The sequence below is a fragment of the Rana temporaria genome, unplaced genomic scaffold, assembly GCF_905171775.1.
Source record: "Rana temporaria unplaced genomic scaffold, aRanTem1.1, whole genome shotgun sequence".
In the NCBI taxonomy this organism is placed as follows: domain Eukaryota; kingdom Metazoa; phylum Chordata; class Amphibia; order Anura; family Ranidae; genus Rana; species Rana temporaria.
Genome location: NW_024404722.1, coordinates 1 through 26,762, shown reverse-complemented (window position 1 = coordinate 26,762; position 26,762 = coordinate 1). Strand labels below are relative to the sequence as shown.

At 49.4% G+C, this 26,762-nt stretch overlaps 1 protein-coding gene across 2 annotated transcripts; it reads right to left on the bottom strand.

Annotated features, from left to right (window-relative positions):
• Window positions 1–23,972, bottom strand: LOC120923206 (caseinolytic peptidase B protein homolog). 2 transcript variants are annotated; one of them, XM_040334919.1, is made up of 4 exons: window positions 23,451–23,972; window positions 20,592–20,643; window positions 14,938–15,024; window positions 1–144 (listed from the first exon to the last, which is right to left on the bottom strand). In XM_040334919.1, the coding sequence occupies exons 1-4, from the start codon at window positions 23,878–23,880 to the stop codon at window positions 6–8; spliced, it is 708 nt and encodes a 235-aa protein (XP_040190853.1). In that variant the 5' UTR covers window positions 23,881–23,972; the 3' UTR covers window positions 1–5. The 2 variants fall into 2 exon arrangements, with proteins under 2 accessions (XP_040190853.1, XP_040190854.1); XM_040334920.1 differs by lacking the exon at window positions 23,451–23,972 and adding an exon at window positions 20,727–20,902.
• Window positions 23,973–26,762: the final 2,790 nt, after the last annotated feature.

Genomic DNA, 26,762 nt, shown 5'->3' with positions numbered 1-26,762 from the left:
CCGGGTTACACAACAGATATGAATGAAGAGGACTCCGTACCTTCCAGTGAGTGCATGCTCTTCTCCTTGGCCGTCTCATACATGCTGGAAAACTCATCTCCGAGGTTCGGGTCGGCGCCGGCTTGCAGCAAGGACTTGACGATGCTGTGTGGACAGAACAGGACAGCGAGACATAAAAACCCCTGTACACTATAAACCCGGGGCCCTCAAACTGTGGCCCTTTGCTTGCTTTTATCTGCCCCTTGGGGCACTATTCCTCCCACCGACACCAGTGATGGGACACTATTCCTCCCACTGACACCAATGATGGGACACTATTCCTCCCACTGACACCAATGATGGGGCACTATTCCTCCCACTGACACCAATGATGGGGCACTATTCCTCCCACTGACACCAATGATGGGACACTATTCCTCCCACCGACACCAATGATGGGACACTATTCCTCCCACTGATACCAATGATGGGGCACTATTCCTTCTCCTGATACCAATGATGGGACACTATTCCTCCCACTGACACCAAGGATGGGACACTATTCCTCCCACTGACACCAATGATGGGACACTATTCCTCCCACTGACACCAAGGATGGGACACTATTCCTCCCACTGACACCAACTATGGGGTACTATTCCTCCCACTGATACCAATGATGGGGCACTATTCATCCCACTGATACCAATGATGGGACACTATTCCTCCAACTGACACCAATGATGGGACACTATTCCTCCCACTGACACCAATGATGGGACACTATTCCTCCCACTGACACCAATGATGGGACACTATTCCTCCCACTGACACCAAGGATGGGACACTATTCCTCCCACTGACACCAACTATGGGGTACTATTCCTCCCACTGATACCAATGATGGGACACTATTCCTCCCACTGACACCAATGATGGGACACTATTCCTCCCACTGACACCAATGATGGGACACTATTCCTCCCACTGACACCAATGATGGGACACTATTCCTCCCACTGACACCAAGGATGGGACACTATTCCTCCCACTGATACCAATGATGGGGCACTATTCCTTCTCCTGATACCAATGATGGGACACTATTCCTCCCACTGACACCAAGGATGGGACACTATTCCTCCCACTGACACCAATGATGGGACACTATTCCTCCCACTGACACCAAGGATGGGACACTATTCCCCCCACTGACACCAATGAAGGGACACTATTCCTCCCACTGACACCAATGATGGGACACTATTCCTCCCACTGACACCAACTATGGGGTACTATTCCTCCCACTGATACCAATGATGGGGCACTATTCATCCCACTGATACCAATGATGGGACACTATTCCTCCAACTGACACCAATGATGGGACACTATTCCTCCCACTGACACCAATGATGGGACACTATTCCTCCCACTGACACCAATGATGGGACACTATTCCTCCCACTGACACCAACTATGGGGTACTATTCCTCCCACTGATACCAATGATGGGGCACTATTCCTCCCACTGACACCAATGATGGGGCACTATTCCTCCCACTGACACCAATGATGGGACACTATTCCTCCCACTGATACCAATGATGGGACACTATTCCTCCCACTGACACCAACTATGGGGTACTATTCCTCCCACTGATACCAATGATGGGGCACTATTCCTCCCACTGACACCAATGATGGGGCACTATTCCTCCCACTGACACCAATGATGGGACACTATTCCTCCCACTGACACCAATGATGGGACACTATTCCTCCCACTGACACCAATGATGGGACACTATTCCTCCCACTGACACCAATGATGGGACACTATTCCTCCCACTGACACCAACTATGGGGTACTATTCCTCCCACTGATACCAATGATGGGGCACTATTCCTCCCACTGACACCAATGATGGGGCACTATTTCTCCCACTGACACCAATGATGGGACACTATTCCTCCCACTGATACCAATGATGGGGCACTATTTCTCCCACTGATACCAATGATGGGACACTATTCCTCCCACTGACACCAATGATGGGGTACTATTCCTCCCACTGACACCAATGATGGGACACTATTCCTCCCACTGACACCAATGATGGGAAACTATTACTCCCACTGATACCAATGATGGGACACTATTCCTTCCACTGATACCAATGATGGGACACTATTCCTCCCACTGACACCAATGATGGGACACTATTCCTCCCACTGACACCAATGATGGGACACTATTCCTCCCACTGACACCAATGATGGGACACTATTCCTCCCACTGACACCAATGATGGGACACTATTCCTCCCACTGACACCAATGATGGGACACTATTCCTCCCACTGACACCAATGATGGGACACTATTCCTCCCACTGACACCAATGATGGGACACTATTCCTCCCACTGACACCAATGATGGGACACTATTCCTCCCACTGACACCAAGGATGGGACACTATTCCTCCCACTGATACCAATGATGGGGCACTATTCCTTCTCCTGATACCAATGATGGGACACTATTCCTCCCACTGACACCAAGGATGGGACACTATTCCTCCCACTGACACCAATGATGGGACACTATTCCTCCCACTGACACCAAGGATGGGACACTATTCCTCCCACTGACACCAACTATGGGGTACTATTCCTCCCACTGATACCAATGATGGGGCACTATTCATCCCACTGATACCAATGATGGGACACTATTCCTCCAACTGACACCAATGATGGGACACTATTCCTCCCACTGACACCAATGATGGGACACTATTCCTCCCACTGACACCAATGATGGGACACTATTCCTCCCACTGACACCAACTATGGGGTACTATTCCTCCCACTGATACCAATGATGGGGCACTATTCCTCCCACTGATACCAATGATGGGGCACTATTCCTCCCACTGACACCAATGATGGGGCACTATTCCTCCCACTGACACCAATGATGGGACACTATTCCTCCCACTGACACCAATGATGGGACACTATTCCTCCCACTGACACCAACTATGGGGTACTATTCCTCCCACTGATACCAATGATGGGGCACTATTCCTCCCACTGACACCAATGATGGGGCACTATTTCTCCCACTGACACCAATGATGGGACACTATTCCTCCCACTGATACCAATGATGGGGCACTATTTCTCCCACTGATACCAATGATGGGACACTATTCCTCCCACTGACACCAATGATGGGACACTATTCCTCCCACTGACACCAATGATGGGACACTATTCCTCCCACTGACACCAATGATGGGACACTATTCCTCCCACTGACACCAATGATGGGAAACTATTACTCCCACTGATACCAATGATGGGACACTATTCCTTCCACTGATACCAATGATGGGACACTATTCCTCCCACTGACACCAATGACGGGACACTATTCCTCCCACTGATACCAATGATGGGACACTATTCCTCCCACCGGCCCTTTGAGTATAAAGTTTGGAGACCCCCGGATACAAACTTCGATACGTTTTTCTCTCTCTCTGATATTTCACTTCAAATGACAAATAAAATTAGAAGAATATTCTGGCGGACCGACTCCCGGACAGTACAGGGCAGAGCCGGGGTCAGTTCCTGATTCACCTCCAGTCCGTCATCCCGGAATGAATTGGGGGGGGGGGGGGGACAATGGGACGTTTAGCGGGTGTCAGAGCTCCGGGGACGGAGGTTATTGATCCCTTCCCGCCATTATCCATTCATGGCAGACGGGACACAATGAGCTGCACAGGAGCCGCAACACCTCGCCGGCAGCTGGGGTCACTCAACCGGGATTCCTGCTGCACAGGGAGTCCGTCCGTAGTAGCGTGACCGCTGGCTTCAGGCGATGCCCACCTCCGATTAACCCTTATGGGGGGGGGGGGTGGAGGTCTACTATTAACCCCTTCCTGGCTGGTGACACCGCTGCCAGTCGGTCGGGTAAATTTACAGCGCTGGGGTGCAAGACGGACAAGTAAGAGAGAGAACGGAGGAATCATCTTCCCTTCCAACAGAAGATATAGAGGTCACTTATGGCCTTTCCCTGAATACAGGTCAACAGTCCAGGCTACCATCCCCCTTTTATCCTCACCTGGAGATCCTGCCAGTAACACTTCCTGTCCTAGGGTGACAACAACACTCACTGTGGCTGTAACAATGAGGGGAGTGTACTGTAGTCCTGTCCTAGGGTCACCTCTATGATCTTGGAGGACCAGAGCGACATCATGATGTCACTTCCAGTCTAGGACAGAAGTAAACTATTTTTTATTTTATTTTTTGATCTTTTGCTTTTTTAAAAGGTAGGAGGAGAGACTTGGGGTCTTCTAGATCTCTATACAAAGAGGACCTGTCACCTCTTATTTCTATTACAAGGGATGTTTACATTTCCTTGTAGTAGCAATAAAAGTGATAAAAAATAATAATAACAATAATAAAAAAGGGACAGAGTAAAATTATATCTATCTATCTATCTATCTATCTATCTATCTATATATATATATATATATATATATATATATAAAATATTAAAAAAGGGACAGAGTAAAACATTTTTTTTTAATAATAATCATCATCATAATGATAATCATAATAATAAAAAAGGGACAGAGTAAAAAAAAAATAATAAGAATAAGAATATTAAAAAGGGGACAGAGTAAAAAAAATATATATATATATAATAATAATAATAATAATAATAATAATAATAATAAATATAAATATTAAAAAAGGGGACAGAGTAAAAAAAAAAAAATATTAAAAAAGGGACAGAGTAAAAAAAAAAAAAAAAAATAATTATTATAATTATACCAATAATAATAATAATAATAAATATTAAAAAAGGGACAGAGTAAAAAAAATTATAAATATAAAAAAAAAAGGGACAGAGTAAAAAATAATAATAATAAATATTAAAAAAGGGTCAGAGTAAAATAAAAATAAAAAAATAATAAATATAAAAAAAGGGACAGAGTAAAATAAAAATAAAAAAATAATAATAAATATTAAAAAAGGGACAGAGTAAAAAAAAATAAAAAATTAAAGCATTCCCCCCCCCCCCCCGTGCTCAGAAGCAAACACATACATAAGTGTAAACGGCGTTCGCACGACACATGTGAGGTATTTGTCGCAAACGTCAGAGCGAGAGCGATAATTCTAGCGCTAGACATCCTCTGTAACTCCAAACCAGGTAACCTGTAAAAAAAAGTTTAAGGCGTCGTCTACGGAGATTTTTAAGTATCGTCGATTTTGACGCCATTCCACGAGTGTGCGCCATTTCAAACTGGGGCATGTTCGGTATCCATTTACTCGGTGTAACATCACCTTTTATATTTTACCCAAATATTGGGTAATGTAGTGTGTGTTCTTTTTTTTTGGGGCACAGTAATTCATTAAAGTGCGACGGGCGCAAGTACGTTCGTGAATCGGCGTATCTAGGTCATTTGCATATTCGACGCGTAAATCTACGGAAGCGGCCCCTTGCGGCCAGCGTAAATATGCACCCCAAGATACGACGGCGTAGGAGACTTACGTCGGTCGTATCTTGGCAAGATTCAGGCGTATCTGGTTTCCAGAATACGCCTAAAGATACGACGGCGCACATTTGGACTTACGACGGCGTATCTGGAGATACGCCGGCGTAAGTCCTTTCTGAATCCGGCCCATGTCACCAGTTGACTTAAGAGAAAATAAGTAAATCCAACCCAAGCGAAAATTCTCCAATGTAACGGTTGCAAATTGCCCCAACAGTTTCAGATCGATCGTTACAACCCGCCCCCCTCCTCCTCTATAAAATAATGAAAACCGAGGAACGCGCTGGAGATCCTCCACCCTTCTTCAATAAGCGCGTTTAGCATTTTCAAAGCGACGTCAGAAAAAAAAGGAAGTAACGGGATTTGTATAGATCTTTCTATTCATCTCCTCGGGCGGAATCTTCACACCTTGGTGCTCCTGTGACGGTATTGACTCATCCTGGCCAAAGGGACGTGGAAAGAGGCGACACTTGCGTGGAGGTCGTCTCTCTTCGACACGGTCCTTTTCTCCATTCGTTCCGCTCCGGTGACCAACCGGCCAAAGTCAACAAGCTTCGCGGTCCAGACGATGGGGCCCCATTGTCCTTCCCTCTCAGCCGCTGGACACAGTATCAGGGACATGAAAGTTAAACAAACATGGGGTTGTAGAAAAGCCTCTTAAGAAGACGACCTTGAAGGGGCATTGAGTTCGTCACGACGCCTTGTCAAACCCTTGTGCCACACACGAACTTGGCGCATGGGGGGGGGGGGATACCAGGCCGTGCCTGCCTGAAGAGCGGATATCCCACCTATTGTCTGGGGAGGGGGGCCTTAATCCTGTGTTGTCCCAAGTCATTTGGCTCCTTTTTGTCACTTATGAACTTACGACTCGAAAGAAAACATCAAAAGTCACCGGTGCTTTGCCGAGAAATTGGATTTCTTTCAGAACAAATGGATTGAGTTTGGTCAGGAGGGACGGCAAACACTTCCAGGGAGGGGGGGGGGGGCACTTGTTAGCTTTGGCAGAAGGGATGGCTGATCACCCTGGGAACCTCAAATCTTTTTAAAGGGGAACTCCTCTAAGCACGGCTTATAACCGAACCTCATAATGGCTTTACAAAAATATTAAACTCTTAAATGTATGGCGCACCCAACCTCTTGTTTTACCATACAGGCAACTATTTCAGGCGCAAGTTTACAACAAAGAAAATTTCGGATTCACCGATCATAGCATGCTTCCTCCAAATGCCCTTTTGGAACATTTGTCGCCAAAATTCCACCCAGCGCACCGCCGGCATGGAGTATGTATGGGTCTAGTCCCACTAGCCGATGTATTGGTAGTCTCTTTAACCTGTCACTTTGACCATTCAAGGCTTTACAGCCCTCAACGCACCTTGCCTGCACTCTCCCAACCCGATGTGACCACAGGTTGATGAAGCGTCCCATAGTTCAGGACTGGTGAGTAGCCGCTAGGTCAGCGGTGGTTAATTTTTTGATATGGGGGCCTAAAAGTGTGGCCCCCGACATCACCAAAGGGCTGCACATGAAATTCAGTGAATTTTCTGTGTCAGACAACAGACACACTACAGGATTTAGTCAGAGACTGTGGACCTCATAGGGAGGAGGTGGCGGCCAGAGACTGTGGACCTCATAGGGAGGAGGTGGCGGCCAGAGGCTGTGGACCTCATAGGGATGAGGTGGCGGCCAGAGGCTGTGGACCTCATAGGGATGAGGTGGCGGCCAGAGGCTGTGGACCTCATAGGAGGAGGTGGCGGCCAGAGACTGTGGACCCCCTAGAGGAGGTGGCGGCCAGAGGCTGTGGACCTCATAGATGGAGGTGGCGGCCAGAGACTGTGGACCTCATAGATGGAGGTGGTGGCCAGAGACTGTGGACCTCATAGATGGAGGTGGTGGCCAGAGACTGAGGACCTCATAGGGAGGAGGTGGGGGCCAGAGGCTGTGGACCTCATAGGAGGAGGTGGCGGCCAGAGACTGTGGACCCCCTAGAGCAGGTGGCGGCCAGAGACTGTGGAACTCATAGGAGGAGGTGGCGGCCAGAGACTGTGAACCTCATAGGAGGAGGTGGCGGCCAGAGACTGTGAACCTCATAGGAGGAGGTGGCGGCCAGAGACTGTGGACCTCATAGGAGGAGGTGGCGGCCAGAGACTGTGGACCTCATAGGAGGAGGTGGCGGCCAGAGACTGTGGACCTCATAGGAGGAGGTGGCGGCCAGAGACTGTGGACCTCATAGGAGGAGGTGGCGGCCAGAGACTGTGGACCTCATAGGAGGAGGTGGCGGCCAGAGACTGTGGACCTCATAGGAGGAGGTGGCGGCCAGAGACTGTGGACCTCATAGGAGGAGGTGGCGGCCAGAGACTGTGGACCTCATAGGAGGAGGCGGCGGCCAGAGACTGTGGACCTCATAGGAGGAGGCGGCGGCCAGAGACTGTGGACCTCATAGGAGGAGGTGGCGGCCAGAGACTGTGGACCTCAAAGAGGAGGCAGCAGCCAGAGACTTTGCACTTTATAGAGGAGGTGGTGGCCAGAGACTGCGTCCCATAGTCCAGGACTGGCGAGTAGCCGCTAGGCCAGCGGTGGTCAATATGTTGATATGGGGGCCCAAAAGTGTGGCACCCTGACATCACCAAAGGGCTGCACATGAAATTCAGTGAATTTTCTGTATCAGACAGCAGACACACTACAGGATTTAGTCAGAGACTGTGGACCTCATAGGGAGGAGGTGGCGGCCAGAGGCTGTGGACCTCATAGGGAGGAGGTGGCGGCCAGAGACTGTGGACCTCATAGGAAGGAGGTGGCGGCCAGAGGCTGTGGACCTCATAGGGAGGAGGTGGCGGCCAGAGACTGTGGACCTCATAGATGGAGGTGGTGGCCAGAGGCTGTGGACCTCATAGGGAGGAGGTGGCGGCCAGAGACTGTGGACCTCATAGATGGAGGTGGTGGCCAGAGGCTGTGGACCTCATAGATGGAGGTGGCGGCCAGAGACTGTGGACCTCAGAGGAGGAGGTGGCGGCCAGAGACTGGACCTCATAGATGGAGGTAGCGGCCAGAGACTGTGGACCTCATAGGGAGGAGGTGGCGGCCAGAGACTGTGGACCTCATAGATGGAGGTGGCGGCAAGACACTGTGGATCTCAGAGGAGGAGGTGGCGGCAAAACACTGGACCTCAGAGGAGGAGGTGGCGGCCAGACACTGTGGACCTCAGAGGAGGAGGTGGCGGCCAGACACTGTGGACCTCAGAGGAGGAGGTGGCGGCCAGACACTGTGGATCTCAGAGGAGGAGGTGGCGGCAAGACACTGGACCTCAGAGGAGGAGGTGGCGGCCAGACACTGTGGACCTCAGAGGAGGAGGTGGCGGCCAGACACTGTGGACCTCCTAGAAGGATGTGGTCAGAGACTGCGGACCTCCTAGAAGGATGTGGTCAGAGACTGCGGACCTCCTAGAAGGATGTGGTCAGAGACTGCGGACCTCCTAGAAGGATGTAGTCAGAGACTGCGGACCTCCTAGAAGGATGTGGTCAGAGACTGCGGACCTCCTAGAAGGATGGGGTCAGAGACTGTGGACCTCATAGAGGAGGTGGCGGCCAGAGATTGTGGACCTCCTAGAAGGATGTGGTCAGAGACTGCGGACCTCACACAGTAAATGGGCATGTTGACATGCTACAGGGGTTGTTGGAGATTGGAGACATGCTACAGAGGACAGTCAGACTGGAGATATAATCACTGCTAGAAAACAGAGCAATGACACTGACCTGACACTGTGGGGGTCACCCAGAGGCACTCAGGTTACACTAAAGTCACAGGATGCTTTGGGGGGGTCTTCTGTATTCCGCAAATATCCTGGTTGATCCTGCTGCTCTCTATCGCCCCCCTTCTGTCCATGTCCCCAATGCAGTTAGGGATTTTGCCGCTGTAGTGGCAGCTCTGCACATGCTCAGTTTTTAGTGAGTTCCTATGCTGAGCATTTCCTCCCTATCACATCTGGGCAGAGTCACACATGTGGGCGTATACACAGCAGTAACTCCCTCCTCCTCCACGCCTACTAACCAGCTAAACACCAAGGGGGCGGGATATTAAAATGTAGATTAATGGAGGCTTCACCTTCCTCTTATTCTAAGACCAGAGGCTGGAGGGGTGTGACACAGCTTGAGACTGATAGAAGTCCACCTACGCCATGTTATTTCCACAAAATAATAAAGATTTGATTTTAAATATGTATTTGTATGAAAATTTAAAACAGTTTATTGATATTATTTGTATTTAACTCTGTATTCCAAATGGTGTTTTTATTAATTTTTTAACACGTGAAGCTCCTCCTGCCTAGGTTTCCCTGCAGACAGGCTGGGAGAGAGCCGGGTCATGTGACAAATAACACAAGAAATTGGTCGCACACTGGAACTCCAACGTATATCTTGATTTCATCTTTTTTGTCACAAGGGTCAGACAGATACAGTCAACGGTAGACGCGTTTTACAAGCGATCGCTTGCTTGTTCACAACAAATGTGACGCTAAACAGACAGGCTGCCCTTTAGGCTCCCTAACCTTTCCCCGACCTTGGTCATTCCCCGACTTAGTTGGGGTAGGCGGTACACTTTGGTGGGGGGTGGGTCCAGCCACACCTCTTGACCATTGACCTCTGGGAACCCGCCTGTGGACCTTTGGAGGAGGTCCCCTTTCCAATCCCTGGGTTCTAACCTTGTTCTTCAAGGGAGAAACCCCAACCCTAACGAAGTCAGCCTTCAGGCCAACTTTGGATGGGTGCAACTTAAGCCTCATACACACGATCGGACTTCCATCTGGACTTTTCCGTGGATTTTGCTCCAATGGGGCGTTGTCCGTAAACTTGGTATGCCATACACACACGGCAGGACTTTTTGGCGTTTTGCAACAGAGCAGCTAAGGAGAGTCTGGTAGATGTAAAATTTAGTTCAGTGCGCCAACATCGTTCCATATCATTTCTCATATATGAGAGACTACAATAAAAAGAAATGAATGTATATATATCAGGGCTCGACAAACCCCGGGCGCCAGGTTGCAATTGCGACGAGAATTAGCGAACCTGGGGCGGCATAGCTGAGGTACCCCGTCTCCGTGCGCACACCCCCCCATTGACGATCGCGTCGGCTGGTAATTGAAGCCGCGGCCTTCTGCAGTCCTATGGTTCCTTCTGGAATCTGGCGCCGTCTTGTGGTGGCCGTTGGTATGACAAGACAACCAGCAATGCTAATGGAGCTTCCCCTGCCTGTTTCCATCTCCTTCCCTTTACTTAGAAGTTAAAACCCCCCAAACATTATAAATATTTTTTATTCTAACACCCTAGAGAATAAAATGGCGGTCGTTGCAATACTTTCTGTAACACCGTATTTGTGCAGCGGTCTTACAAGCGCACTTTATTTTTTTGGAGGAAAAAAATACAAATTTTAAATTTTTGAAAAAAAAAAGACAACAGTAAAGTTAGCTAAATTTATTTTTATATTGTGAAAGTAGGGCAGGGGAGAAAAAAAAATCGTTGAGATTTAAAAAAATCGAGTTGTTGGGTCAAATCGATTCAAATTATCCAAAAATTTGAGGCTTTCCCCCGACTTGTTCATTCCCCGACTTAGTTGGGGTAGGCGGTACACTTTGGTGAGGGTGGGTCAGCCACACCCAGTGACCTTTGACCTTTGGGAACCCGCCTTCTGACGTTTGACCTCTGGGGGAGGTCACCGTTCCAATTCCTGAGTCCTAGCCTTATTCTTCAATGGGAAACCCTAACCCTCTAACCCTAAGAAAATCGGCCTAACCCTTATAAAATAAAATAAAAATAGATTTTTGGATAATCGAGCTGTGGCCACGCCTACAGAATCCTGCCCGCAGATCGGCCGCGATCCTGGAAAAAGACTGCGAGGTCGGACGCCGTGGACTAGGCTGAAGCCTCGCCTAAAAACTACTGCCTGCAGCTCCTCAGGGGCGGCGGGTGTCCCTCAATAAATAATAAAAAAAAAAAAAATTGATTTGAATCGTAAATCGAGTTTTTTTAGAAAAAAATAAATAAAAAGAAAATCGCTGATTTTTTTTTTAGGAAAAGAATAAATAAAAATAAAATGTGAAAGATAATGTTACGCCAAGTAAATTGATACCCAACATTTCACGCGACAAACTTTTACCCTTAAAAATCTCCATAGGCGACGTTTAAACATTTCGACAGGTTACCCGTTTTGAGTTACAGAGGAGGCCTTTTGCTAGAATTATCGCTCTCGCTCCAACGATCGCGGCGATACCTCACATGTGTGGTTTGAACACCGCTTTTCATATGCGGGTGCGACATACGCGCAGGCTCAGTGGGACGGGGCGCTTTACATTTTTGTTCCTTATTTTGTTTACTTTTTATTTTATTTTGACAACGTCCTTTAAAAAAAAATAAAAAAATGTTAATATTAATTATGTGTCACTTTTATTCCTATTACAAGGAATGTAAAGACCCCTTGTAATAGGAAAAAAGCATGACAGGTCCTCTTTAAATGTGAGAGGGGGGAAAAAAATAATAATAAATTTTTTTTTTTTTTATTACTTTATTTTTTATTTTATTTTTTTAAGTAATTACATTTTTTTTTTTTTATAAAATTCCCCTTTAAGACCATTGGGCGGAAGTTTGACGTCACTTCCGCCATCTAATGCTATGGAGCCGAGTGGGGCCCATCATTCAACTCACTCGGCATCCAGGCTCAGAGAGCGGACGCAATCGTCTTTTCCGCTACAGGCGGAGATAACCGGAGCGTGGTTGGCACCTCTCCCGCCCACAATAAAAGTAATCTTGCGGCGAATCCGGAGGATGAGTTGGGCATAACAGATACGTCCTAAGAAAAAGACTTCACGTTTTTAGGACGTATCTGTTATGTTTAACCACTTAAGGACCGCCCAACGCCCATATACGTCGGCAGAATGGCACAATCACGTAAGGGTAGGTCCCCCTTTAAGTGTCCAGCCGCGGGTCGCTCGCCGCCGGTGTCCCGCGATCGGGTCACAGGAGCTGCAGAACGGGGAGAGGCGAGTGTAAACACAGCTTCCTCGTTCTTCTCCATGGCAGTGACACTGATCGTGTGTTCCCCCCTGATATAGGGAAAGACGATCACTGACGTCACACGTCCACCCCTGCCCCCCTACAGTTAGAAACACATATGAGGTCACACTTAACCCCCTACAGCGCCCCCTAGTGGTTAACTCCCAAACTGCAATTGGCCTTTTTCACAGTAATCAGTTCATTTTTATAGCACTTTTCGCTGTGAAAATGACAATGGTCCCAAAAATGTGTCAAAAGTGTCCCAAGTGTCCGCCGTAATGTCGCAGTCACGAAAAAAAATAAAATAATCACTGTTCGCCGCCATTACTAGTAAAAAAAAAAAATATTATTAACCTCTTGACCACCGCCCCATGTCAAAAAGACGTCCTCTTTTTAAAGTTGAATATCTCGATAACGGCAGCAGCTGCTGCCACAACCGAGATATTCATCTTTTCAGGGGGCGGTGGTGTACACGATAACGGCGGTCTCCGCGGCGGATTCGCCGCGAGATCGCCGTTATCGGTGGCGGGAGACGGGCCCCCCCCCCTCCCGCCGCTCTCCCGCGCCCTCCGCCGCTTACCGGAGCCGTCGGTAGCGGCGGAGGGGATCGGATGTGTCCGGCAGCTGAGCGGGGACGGGACTGAAGGAGAAATCTCCTTCACCCGTCCCCATAGCTCTGCTGGGCGGAAGTGACGTCAAAACGTCAGTCCCGCCCAGCCTCTTAAAGAAACATTTTTTTTTTTGTCATTTGAAAAAATGACTTTTTTTTTTTTTTTTTTTTGCATTTAAGTCTAAATATGAGATGTGAGGTCTTTTTGACCCCAGATCTCATATTTAAGAGGACCTGTCATGCTTTTTTCTATTACAAGGGATTACATTCCTTGTAATAGGAATAAAAGTGATCAATTTTTTTTTTTTTTTTTTTTCAGTGTAAAAAATTATAAAACTAAATAAAAAGAAATAAGAAAACCAAAAAAAATTTTTTTAAAGCGCCCCCGTCCCGACGAGCTCGCACGCAGAAGCGAACGCATACGCGAGTAGCGCCCGCATATGAAAACGGTGTTCAAATCACACATGTGAGGTATTGCCGCGATCGTTAGAGTGAGAGCAATAATTCTAGCCCTAGACCTACTCTGCAAAAATGCAACCTGTAGAATTTTTTAAACGTCGCCTATCGAGATTTTTAAGGGTAAAAGTTTGACGCCATGCCACAAGCGGGCGCAATTTTTAAGCGTGACATGTTGGGTATCATTTTACTCGGCGTAACATTATCTTTCACAATATATAAACAAATTGGGCAAAATGTATTGTCTTATTTTTTAATTCAAAAAAGTGATTTTTATCCAAAAAAAGTGCGCTTGTAAGACCGCTGCGCAAATACGGTGTGACAAAAAGTATTGCAATGACTGCCATTTTATTCCCTAGGATGTCTGCTAAAAAAAAATATATAATGTTTGGGGGTTCTGATTAATTTTCTAGCAAAAAAATTGTGATTTTCACATGAAGGAGAGAAGTGCCAGAATTCACCTGGTGGGCAAGTGGTTAAAAATGCCATAAAACTATCCCCTATTTTGTAGACGCTATAACTTTTACGCAAACAAACCGATAAACGCTTATTGCGATTTTTTTTTACCAGAAATATGTAGAAGAATACGTATCGGCCTAAACTGAGGAAAAATAAATGTTTTTATATATGTTTTTGGGGGATATTTATTATAGCAAAAAGTAAAAAATATTGCATTTTTTTCAAAATTGTCGCTCTATTTTTGTTTATAGCGCAAAAAATAAAAACCGCAGAGGTGATCAAATACCACCAAAAGAAAGATCTATTTGTGGAAAAAAAAGGACGCCAATTTTGTTTGGGAGCCACGTCGCACGGCCGCGCAATTGTCAGTTAAAGCGACGCAGTGCCGAATCGCAAAAAGGGGCCTGGTCCTTAACCTGCATAATGGTCCGGGGGTTAAGTGGTTAAAACCTTTAAAGTAGAACTATGGGCAAAACTTTTTTTGTTTTTTTTTCATTTTTGGATAGGAGTAAGGGAGGGTTATAACCCCTGACAGATTTTTTATTTTATTTTTGGCTTTCAGCGCCGACGCATTTTGAATAACAATTGCGCGGTCGTGCGACGCTGTGCCCAAATGACATTTTTCCCCCACAAATAGATCTTTCTTTTGGTGGTATTTGATCACCTCTGGCGGTTTTTATTTATTCAGATTTGTGATCAGCCGAGTCTCAGCGATCGCAGCGCTGTAACCGTCATTTGGCGGAAGTGGTAAAGCTTCATGGGCCACTAAGGCCGTTACCGACAAAGTCAAAGTCTACAGAGCCCCCCCCCCCCCCGGTCCTCGTACCTCTGATTTCTTGACATCGCCGCCACCATGAGGGGGGTCCAGCCCAGCTTGTGCCGAGTGTTGGGGTCCACCTTCTCCCGCAGTAACCTGAAACGAGAAGCTTCTGGTTAGAACCAATCCGCTAGAAGAGATACAAAAGGGGGAGGGGCACTGTAGGAAGTTTGTGGACTCTCAGGGGGCCTAAGGCACTGTGGGAGATTCGGGGGGCACTGTAGGAAGTTGGGGACTCTCAGGGGGCCTGGGGTACTGTGGGAGGTTCAGGGGGGCACTGTAGGAAGTTGGGGACACTCAGGGGGCCTAAGGCACTGTGGGAGGTTCAGGGGGGGCACTGTAGGAAGTTGGGGACTCTCAGGGGGCCTGGGGTGCTGTGGGAGGTTCAGGGGGGGCACTGTAGGAAGTTGGGGACTCTCAGGGGGCCTGGGGTACTGTGGGAGGTTCAGGGGGGGGGCACTGTAGGAAGTTGGGGACTCTCAGGGGGCCTGAGGCACTGTGGGAGGTTCAGGGGGGGGCACTGTAGGAAGTTGGGGACTCTCAGGGGGCCTGAGGCACTGTGGGAGGTTCAGGGGGGGGCACTGTAGGAAGTTAGGGACTCTCAGGGGGCCTGAGGTTCTGTGGGAGGTTCGGGGGGCACTGTAGGAAGTTGGGGACTCTCAGTGGGCCTAAGGCACTGTGGGAGGTTGGGGGGGAGGGCACTGTGGGGGGTTCAGGGGGGGGGGCACTGTAGGAAGTTGGGGACTCTCAGGGGGCCTGAGGCACTGTGGGGGGGTTCAGGGGGGCACTGTATGAAGTTGGGGACTCTCAGGGGGCCTGAGGTTCTGTGGGAGGTTCGGGGGGCACTGTAGGAAGTTGGGGACTCTCAGGGGGCCTGAGGCACTGTGGGAAGTAGGGGACTCTTCGGGGGGGCACTGTGGGAGGTTCGGGGGGGGGGGCACTGTAGAAAGTTGGGGACTCTCAGGGGGCCTGAGGCACTTTGGGAGGTTCATGGGGGCACTGTGGGAAGTTGGGGACTCTCAGGGGGCCTGAGGCACTGTGGGAGGTTCAGGGGGGGCACTGTAGGAAGTTGGGGACACTCAGGGGGCCTAAGGCACTGTGGGAGGTTCGGGGGGCACTGTAGGAAGTTGGGGACTCTCAGGGGGCCTGGGGTACTGTGGGAGGTTCAGGGGGGCACTGTAGGAAGTTGGGGACACTCAGGGGGCCTGGGGTACTGTGGGAGGTTCAGGGGGGCACTGTAGGAAGTTGGGGACACTCAGGGGGCCTGGGGTACTGTGGGAGGTTCAGGGGGGCACTGTAGGAAGTTGGGGACACTCAGGGGGCCTAAGGCACTGTGGGAGGTTCGGGGGGCACTGTAGGAAGTTGGGGACTCTCAGGGGGCCTGAGGCACTGTGGGAGGTTGGGGGGGAGGGCACTGTAGGAAGTTGGGGAATCTCAGGGGGCCTGAGGCACTGTGGGAAGTAGGGGACTCTTCGGGGGGGCACTGTGGGAGGTTCGGGGGGGGAGGGGCACTGTAGAAAGTTGGGGACTCTCAGGGGGCCTGAGGCACTTTGGGAGGTTCAGGGGGGGCACTGTAGGAAGTTGGGGACACTCAGGGGGCCTGGGGTACTGTGGGGGGTTCAGGGGGGCACTGTAGGAAGTTGGGGACACTCAGAGGGCCTGAGGCCCTGTGGGAGGTTCGGGGGGGCACTGTAGGAAGTTGGGGACTCTCAGGGGGCCTGGGGTACTGTGGGAGGTTCAGGGGGGCACTGTAGGAAGTTGGGGACACTCAGGGGGCCTAAGGCACTGTGGGAGGTTCGGGGGCACTGTAGGAAGTTGGGGACTCTCAGGGGGCCTGGGGTACTGTGGGAGGTTCAGGGGGGGCACTGTATGAAGTTGGGGACACTCAGGGGGCCTAAGGCACTGTGGGAGGTTCAGGGGGGCACTGTAGGAAGTTGGGGACTCTCAGGGGGCCTGGGGTACTGTGGGAGGTTCAGGGGGGGCACTGTAGGAAGTTGGGGACACTCAGGGGGCCTAAGGCACTGTGGGAGGTTCGGGGGGCACTGTAGGAAGTTGGGGACTCTCAGGGGGCCTGAGGCACTGTGGGAGGTTGGGGGGGGGCACTGTAGGAAGTTGGGGACTCTCAGGGGGCCTGAGGCACTGTGGGAAGTTGGGGACTCTCAGGGGGCCTGAGGCACTGTGGGAAGTTGGGGGGGGGCACTGTAGGAAGATGGGAACTCTTGTGGGGCCTGAGGCACTGTGGGAAGCAGGGGACTCTTCGGGGGGTACTGTGGGAGGTTCGGGGGGCACTGTAGGAAGTTGGGGACTCTCAGGGGGCCTAAGGCACCGTGGGAGGTTTGGGGGGCACTGTAGGAAGTTGGGGACACTCAGGGGGCCTAAGGCACTGTGGGAGGTTCGGGGGGCACTGTAGAAAGTTGGGGACTCTCAGAGGGCCTGAGGCACTGTAGGAAGTTGGGGACTCTCAGGGGGCCTAAGGCACTGTGGGAGGTTGGGGGGGGGGGGCACTGTAGGAAGATGGGAACTCTTGTGGGGCCTGAGGCACTGTGGGAAGTAGGGGACTCTTCGGGGGGTACTGTGGGAGGTTCAGGGGGGGCACTGTAGGAAGTTGGGGACTCTCAGGGGGCCTGGGGTACTGTGGGAGGTTCAGGGGGGGCACTGTATGAAGTTGGGGACACTCAGGGGGCCTAAGGCACTGTGGGAGGTTCAGGGGGGCACTGTAGGAAGTTGGGGACTCTCAGGGGGCCTGGGGTACTGTGGGAGGTTGGGGGGGGGGCACTGTAGGAAGTTGGGGACTCTCAGGGGGCATGAGGCACTGTGGGAAGTTGGGGACTCTCAGGGGGCCTGAGGCACTGTGGGAAGTTGGGGGGGGGGGCACTGTAGGAAGATGGGAACTCTTGTGGGGCCTGAGGCACTGTGGGAAGCAGGGGACTCTTCGGGGGGTACTGTGGGAGGTTCAGGGGGGGGCACTGTAGGAAGTTGGGGACTCTTAGGGGGCCTGGGGTACTGTGGGAGGTTCGGGGGGCACTGTAGGAAGTTGGGGACTCTCAGGGGGCCTAAGGCACTGTGGGAGGTTTGGGGGGCACTGTAGGAAGTTGGGGACTCTCAGGGGGCCTAAGGCACTGTGGGAGGTTTGGGGGGCACTGTAGGAAGTTGGGGACACTCAGAGGGCCTGAGGCACTGTAGGAAGTTGGGGACACTCAGAGGGCCTGAGGCACTGTGGGAGGTTCAGGGGGCACTGTAGGAAGATGGGAACTCTTGTGGGGCCTGAGGCACTGTGGGAAGTTGGGGACTCTCAGGGGGCCTGGGGTACTGTGAGAGGTTCAGGGGGGGCACTGTAGGAAGTTGGGGACTCTCAGGGGGCCTGGGGTACTGTGGGAGGTTCAGGGGGCACTGTAGGAAGTTGGGGACACTCAGGGGGCCTAAGGCACTGTGGGAGGTTCGGGGGGCACTGTAGGAAGTTGGGGACTCTCAGGGGGCCTGAGGCACTGTGGGAGGTTGGGGGGGGGGCACTGTAGGAAGTTGGGGACTCTCAGGGGGCCTGAGGCACTGTGGGAAGTTGGGGGGGGGGGGGGCACTGTAGGAAGATGGGAACTCTTGTGGGGCCTGAGGCACTGCGGGAAGCAGGGGACTCTTCGGGGGGTACTGTGGGAGGTTCAGGGGGGGCACTGTAGGAAGTTGGGGACTCTCAGGGGGCCTAAGGCACTGTGGGAGGTTTGGGGGGCACTGTAGGAAGTTGGGGACACTCAGGGGGCCTAAGGCACTGTGGGAGGTTCGGGGGGCACTGTAGAAAGTTGGGGACTCTCAGAGGGCCTGAGGCACTGTAGGAAGTTGGGGACTCTCAGGGGGCCTGAGGCACTGTGGGAGGTTGGGGGGGGGGGGGCACTGTAGGAAGATGGGAACTCTTGTGGGGCCTGAGGCACTGTGGGAAGTAGGGGACTCTTCGGGGGGTACTGTGGGAGGTTCAGGGGGGGCACTGTAGGAAGTTGGGGACTCTCAGGGGGCCTGGGGTACTGTGGGAGGTTCAGGGGGGCACTGTAGGAAGTTGGGGAATCTCAGGGGGCCTAAGGCACTGTGGGAGTTTCGGGGGGCACTGTAGGAAGTTGGGGACTCTCAGGGGCCTGGGGTACTGTGGGGGGTTCAGGGGGGGCACTGTATGAAGTTGGGGACACTCAGGGGGCCTAAGGCACTGTGGGAGGTTCAGGGGGGCACTGTAGGAAGTTGGGGACTCTCAGGGGGCCTGGGGTACTGTGGGAGGTTCAGGGGGGGCACTGTAGGAAGTTGGGGACACTCAGGGGGCCTAAGGCACTGTGGGAGGTTCGGGGGGCACTGTAGGAAGTTGGGGACTCTCAGGGGGCCTGAGGCACTGTGGGAGGTTGGGGGGGGGGGGGCACTGTAGGAAGTTGGGGACTCTCAGGGGGCATGAGGCACTGTGGGAAGTTGGGGACTCTCAGGGGGCCTGAGGCACTGTGGGAAGTTGGGGGGGGGCACTGTAGGAAGATGGGAACTCTTGTGGGGCCTGAGGCACTGTGGGAAGCAGGGGACTCTTTGGGGGGTACTGTGGGAGGTTCAGGGGGCACTGTAGGAAGATGGGAACTCTTGTGGGGCCTGAGGCACTGTGGGAAGTTAGGGACTCTCAGGGGGCCTGGGGTACTGTGAGAGGTTCAGGGGGGGCACTGTAGGAAGTTGGGGACTCTCAGGGGGCCTGGGGTACTGTGGGAGGTTCGGGGGGCACTGTAGGAAGTTGGGGACTCTCAGGGGGCCTAAGGCACTGTGGGAGGTTTGGGGGGCACTGTAGGAAGTTGGGGACACTCAGAGGGCCTGAGGCACTGTAGGAAGTTGGGGACTCTCAGGGGGCCTAAGGCACTGTGGGAGGTTTGGGGGGCACTGTAGGAAGTTGGGGACTCTCAGGGGGCCTAAGGCACTGTGGGAGGTTTGGGGGGCACTGTAGGAAGTTGGGGACTCTCAGGGGGCCTGAGGCACTGTGGGAGGTTCAGGGGGCACTGTAGGAAGATGGGAACTCTTGTGGGGCCTGAGGCACTGTGGGAAGTTGGGGACTCTCAGGGGGCCTGGGGTACTGTGGGAGGTTCAGGGGGGCACTGTAGGAAGTTGGGGACACTCAGGGGGCCTGAGGCACTGTGTGAAGTAGGGGACTCTTCGGGGGGCACTGTGGGAGGTTCGGGGGGAGGGGCACTGTGGGAGGTTCAGGGGGGCACTGTAGGAAGTTGGGGACTCTCAGGGGGTCTGGGGAAGGTTCAGGGGGGCACTGTAGGAAGTTGGGGACTCTCAGGGGGTCTGGGGAAGGTTCAGGGGGGCACTGTAGGAAGTTGGGGACTCTCAGAGGGCCAGTGTTGGAGAACAGAGGCACCAACAATGAGCTGGAGGCTCAGCAGCAGGCGGGGGGGGGGGGGGTGAACTATAGGAGGTGTATGAGATTAGAGGAGACTCTTGGGGACCTGGGGGGGGGGGGGACAGTGAGAGCTGAATGCAGCATATCCCCCCCCCCCCCCGGTCATGTGATGGCCTGGATTGATTTACAAGATCTCCCTGTGATGTGATGGAGTGGCCCCCAGTAATAGACAGCTGAAGGGGGCCCCTATGACTGTGGGGCCCTGGGAACATGGATAGGCAGTGCCCCCCGGTGGTGGAGATCTTCTGACGCTCACCTGTCCACCTCCTGGAAGTTGCTGGTCCGCGCCGCTTCCAACAGCTGCTCACCTGGGGACAGAAATCTCAGTTACACATCCAGACAGCCAGGCGGGGGGGGGGGGGGGACTCCTCCCTATACTGCCGCTACTGACCTGAAAATGCTTGCTGCCTGGCTGCTATGCTGATCCTGGTGGGTTCTGTCATTTCTGACCCCCCCCCCTAGATTCGGCATGGAGAGCAAAAGCAGCTGATCCTCTAATAACCTAAGGTGTGCAGATGATGGACTGATGGGGCCGGTGCCCCCTCTACTGTCAGAAAAGTGTAATTACACCCGGCTGCCTGTAGGGTCTCATTCACAAAGCGCCTTGTTCCTGTCTACACGTGCAGTGTAGTAACAAACACCCCATCAGAACCTTGGGGCGGGTCATGTGACTACAGATCATCCAATGAACGTGCTCTGGAATGTCTTATCACTTTATCCACAGGACAGAAGCAGGCAAAGGTCTGCAATAAATATTCATAGACATAAAATAAATAACTATTTTTTTTTATTTTTAGTTTTTTATAATTATATATATATATATATACACACACACAAAAAAACATAAACATAAAAAAAAAAAATAGCAGCAAAAATATAATATATATATATGTTAGAGCGAGAGCAATAATTCTAGCCCTAGATCTCCTCTGTAACTCAAAACATGCAACCTGTAGATTTTTTTAAACGTCGCCTATGGAGATTTTAAAGGGTAAATGTCTGTCGCCATTCCACGAGCGGACGCAATTTTGAAGCATGACATGTTGGGTATGAATTTACTCGGCGTAACATTATCTTTCACAATAAAAAAATAATTGGGATAACTTTACTGTGGTCTTATTTTTTAATTAAAAAAAAGAGAATAAAAAAAAAAAAGTGCGCTTGCAAGATCGCTGCGCAAATACGGTGTGACAGAAAGTATTGCAACGATCGCCATTTTATTCTCTAGGGTGTTAGGATAAAAAATATATATAATGTTTGGGGGGTTCTAATTAGAGGGAAGAAGATGGCAGTGAAAATAGTGAAAAATGACATTAGAATTGCTGTTTAACTTGTAATGCTTAAAGGGGAGGTTCACCCTAAAAACGACTTTCCCTTATTACACTGGCCCCCCACATTACAATACGATTATGCCTATGATGTTTTTTTTTATGCTGTACATACCTTCGTACAGCTTATTCACCCGTGGCTTCCGGGTTGCGAGTCCCGCGGGAGTGGGCGTTCCTAACATGCTGGTGATTGACGTGATGACCAAAAACGAGCTCCCCCCCGTCGCGTAAGCAGCGTCACGATTGGCGAAAGGAGCCGAACGGCGGTGCGCAGGCGCAGTATAGCGCCGACTCGCCGTTCGGCTCCTTTCACCAATCGTGACGCTGCTTACGCGACGGGGGGGAGCTCGTTTTTGGTCATCACGTCAATCACACACATGTTAGGAACGCCCACTCCCGCGGGACTCGCAACCCCGGAAGCCACGGGTGAGATAGCGCTGTACCGAGGTATGTACAGCATAGGCATAATCGTATTGTAATGTGGGGGGCCAATGTAATACTAGAAAGTCGTTTTTAGGGTGAACCTCCCCTTTAACTTGTAATACCAACGGCCACCACCAGATGGCGCCAGCTCACAAAAAAAAAAGTCACCAGGACGCTATTTCTAGTCGCCGTGGCGACCGGGATTTGTCGAGCCCTGATTTATAATATATTAGAAATACATTTTATAAAAAAATAAATGTAATATAATAATAATTTATACTTTTATAACAAAAAAATGTATTAATAATAAATTATTATTATTATTATTATTATTTATTAATAATAAAGTAGAAATGTATTCAAACAATAAAAAAGTAAACGTATTCAAATAATATTTGATAAAAAGTTAATATATTCAAAATAATAGTTAATAAAAAAAAAATATTCAAATAATACTTAATAAAAAAGTAAAAATTCTTCAAAATAATAATAATATTTAATTAAAAAAAGTTAATTCTTCAAATAATATTTAATAAAAAAAGTAAAAATTCTTCAAAATAATATTTAAAAAAAGTAAATTCTTCAAATAATATTTAATAAAAAAGTAAAATGTATTCAAAATATTTTTTTTTTTTAAAGTAAATGTATTCAATATAATAGTCATAATAATAATAATAATAATGTAGAAATGTATTAAAATAAAAACAATAAAACAAATAACAAAAAAGTAAACATATTCAATTAAATAATATTTGATAAAAAAAAAAGAAGAAGAGGAAATATATTCAAAATAATAGTTAATTAAAAAAAAAAAAAGTAAATTCTTCAAATATAATTTAATAAAAAAAGTAAAATGTATTCAAAATAATAAACAGTTAATAAAAAAAAGTTGATTCTTCAAAATATTTAATAAAAAAGTAAAATTTATTCAAAATAATCAGTTAAGAAATAGTTAATTATTCAAATAATATTTAATAAAAAAAAAGTTAAATGTATTCAAAATAATAATATTTTTGTTTAAAAAAAAAAAGTAAATGTATTCAATATATTATTATTATTATTATTATTATTATTATTATTAATAATAAATGCATTAGATTAAATAAATGAAATGTCTGGTTTAACAAACTCATTAAATACTTACTACTGTGGATTTATCAAAATAAATGTACTTAATAAATGTAAAAATAAATTATATTTTTATGATAAAAAAAAGTAATAATAAAATACATGTATTAAATTAAATTCATGTATTAATAAAGTATAATTTATATTATATTTATGACAAAGATATAATAATATTAAATGTAAATAACCGTCTTTGATTTATCGAACTCATTAAATAAATAAATAAATGTCGGTACCCTTCCGTGGATTTCCTTCGCTGGAGCAATACGCCAGCAGGGCGGCAGCGATGAGTAGGGGTGCTGGCTCGGGGTTCCCATTATTCTGTCCATTGTCTCTCTGGCGCCCCCCGCTGGTGTGTTCCAGGAGCTGCAGACTGCCCTCTGGAATGATGAGACTGGAGCGCCCTCTGCTGTCAGAGAAGCGGAATTGCCGCCTGCTCTCTATCCTGCACGCTGACAGAGTGTAATACCCAGCGCGCCCTCTGCTGGCCATTTGAGGATCTGACAGAGCGAAGGACCTCGCGCGCCCCCTGCCGTCCCCATGGCTTGTAGCCGCTGTCCGCCGCCCCGGAGCTTCCGCCGCTCTACCGGCACCGGATAACAGGCCCAGGCGGGGGGCGAGGAGGTGCCGGGGGATACCGAGCCCGGACAGCCGGGAACTCCACATTAGCGGCGATATTATAAGGGGCTGTCAAAGGCACCAAGACACACCAAGATGGCCGCCTGTCAGCTTCACAGCGCTGCGTCTGACGTCACCACGGAGATGAGGGTCACATGACAACGTTCTTTTCCATGACTGGGCGAGCGGGGTGCGTGGGCGGAGACCTCCGGGGCATGCCGGGAAATGTAGTTCATCAATGGGAATTACACGTGGTTACATCAGAGGAAGAAGAATAGTAATAATAATAGAATAAAATTAATAAAAATGAACAATAGTGCTAATTCAACTAATAGTAGTAATAATAATAGAAATAATGTTAATCATATGCTGTTCAAGTCTCGCTCTGGAAGCAGTATTAAAGGGGTGTTCCAGTCATTTTTTATGTTTATTAAAAGTCAGCAGCTACAAAAAGTGTATCTGGGGGCTTTTAATAAACAGACACTTACCTGCTCCACGTTCCAGCGACGCGCCGCCTGGGGCTCAGCTCCTCTCCCCCCCTCTCCGGCCGTCGTCTTCATTCCAAGTGGTGGGCACCCGGCTGTGACAGCTTTCGGCTTCACGGCCCCGGGCACCCACTGCGCATGCGCCATTCAATTGGACAGACGATCGCCTGGGACCTGTCACGTGTCCCAGGCGATCGCCTACAGCCCCAAATGTGGCATGTAAGGGGGCGAGGAGTGGATTAAGCGGTTGCCGACTGCCGCATGTAAATGTACGCCCACAGAATGGCACGTACAGGCATATGGGCGTACATGTACGTCCCCGCCTTTCCGCGGGTCGGGGGTCCGAGCGGTCGGCAAGCGGCGGGGAGAGATCCGGGACAAGGGCGCGGCTTCGTTTCTAGCCGCCCCCTCGCGATCGCTCCCTGGAGCTGAAGAACGGGGAGAGCCGTATGTAAACACGGCTTCCCCGTGCTTCACTGTGGCGGCTGCATCGATCGAGTGATCCCTTTTATAGGGAGACTCGATCGATGACGTCAGTCCTACAGCCACACCCCCCTACAGTTGTAAACACACACTAGGTGAACACTAACTCCTACAGCGCCCCCTGTGGTTAACTCCCAAACTGCAACTGTCATTTTCACAATAAACAATGCAATTTAAATGCATTTTTTGCTGTGAAAATGACAATGGTCCCAAAAATGTGTCAAAATTGTCCGATGTGTCCGCCATAATGTCGCAGTCATGAAAAAAATCGCTGATCGCCGCCATTAGCAGTAAAAAAAAAAAAATAAGAAGAAAACTATCCCCTATTTTGTAAACGGTATAAATTTTGCGCAAACCAATCGATAAACGCTTATTGCGATTTTTTTTACCAAAAATAGGTAGAAGAATACGTATCGGCCTAAACTGAGGAAAAAAAAATGTTATATATATTTTTGGGGGATATTTATTACAGCAAAAGTAAAAAATATTGCATTTTTTTCAAAACTGTCGCTCTATTTTTGTTTATAGCGCAAAAAATAAAAACCGCAGAGGTGATCAAATACCACCAAAAGAAAGCTCTATTTGTGGGAAAAGGACGCCAATTTTGTTTGGGAGCCACGTCGCACGACCGCGCAATTGTCTGTTAAAGCGACGCAGTGCCGAATCGCAAAACCTGGCCTGGGCATTTAGCTGCAAAATGGTCCGGGGCTTAAGTGGTTAAGCTACATTATGAGCCTCGTTCTGAGCCAAAGTTTTGTTTGTAGGCGTGGCCTATCCTCGCTCTGAGAGAAATATCCAAGCCTCGCTCTGAGTCTTTTCAAGCCTCGTTTTGGTTGTGCCCTTGCTTTTGTTTCTTTCGTCAGAATTGGTAACGGAAGTGACGTTCCGTCGCCACCATCTTGCTACACCCGGCATTCCTCCATTGTAAAGGAGACTCCGAGAAGGGGGAAAGCGGACATCTTGTTACACCCACCGGAGTTTTGAATTTTTACACTAATATGTAACAGTAAAGTGAGGTTCTAAAGTGAAATCCAGGAGCGGCAAGCCTGCTCCTCTTCACAGGTCTGCTAATCTGACAGAACACCGCTGCTTTTAAAATTCAATATCTAACCGATCAGACGGACTTCTAAGCACTGTATGTCACTATATAAACTCACTTTCCTATTTAAAAATAAGTGTACAATAAAAAACTCAGGTGGGTGTAACAAGATGTCCGCTTTCCCCCTTCCTTTACTTTGGAGGAGTGCGGGGTGTAGCAAGATGGCGGCGACGGGACGTCACTTCCCTTACCAATTCTGACGGGTCGCCAAATCTGACGAAACACCTTTTGCTGTGGTTTTTTTTTTTGTGCAAATGATCAAGCCTCGTTTTGAGCCGATCTTAGCCTCGTTCTGAGTCAATCCAAGCCTCGTTTTGGGTTGTGACTTAGGTCTCGTTCTGAGCTAATTCAAGCCTCGATGTGGGCGTATTCAAGCCTCGTTCTGAGTTAACTCAAGCCTCGTTTTGGGTTGTAGCCAAGTTTCGTTTTGAGCCAATCCAAGCCTCGATGTGGGCGTATCTAAGCCTCGTTCTGAGCCAATCATAGCCTCGTTCTGAGTCGATTCAAGCCTCGTTTTGGGTTGTGGCTAAGTCTGGTTCTGAGCCAATCCAAGCCTCGTTTCCGGTGTTTGTGTGTGGCCTTGTTGTGGTTTGGTAGAAGCTGAGGAGAGCTGAGACGGTTCCGGGTGAAGAATACACGGCGGGAGAGCCTCGTCTGTTCCCGGTGAGTGATGATTATGTTGTGTGATCCGAGAATTGTGGGTGAGGGGAAACGGTGAGGATTTGGGCCTGTATTGGGGGGGGGAGGAAGCTGCTGTGACTGGGGGGGAATTTTCTATCGCATACGAGTAAAATAATACCCAACACGCCACGCTTCACAATTGCGCCCGCTCGTGGAATGGCGACAAACTTTTACCTTTAAAA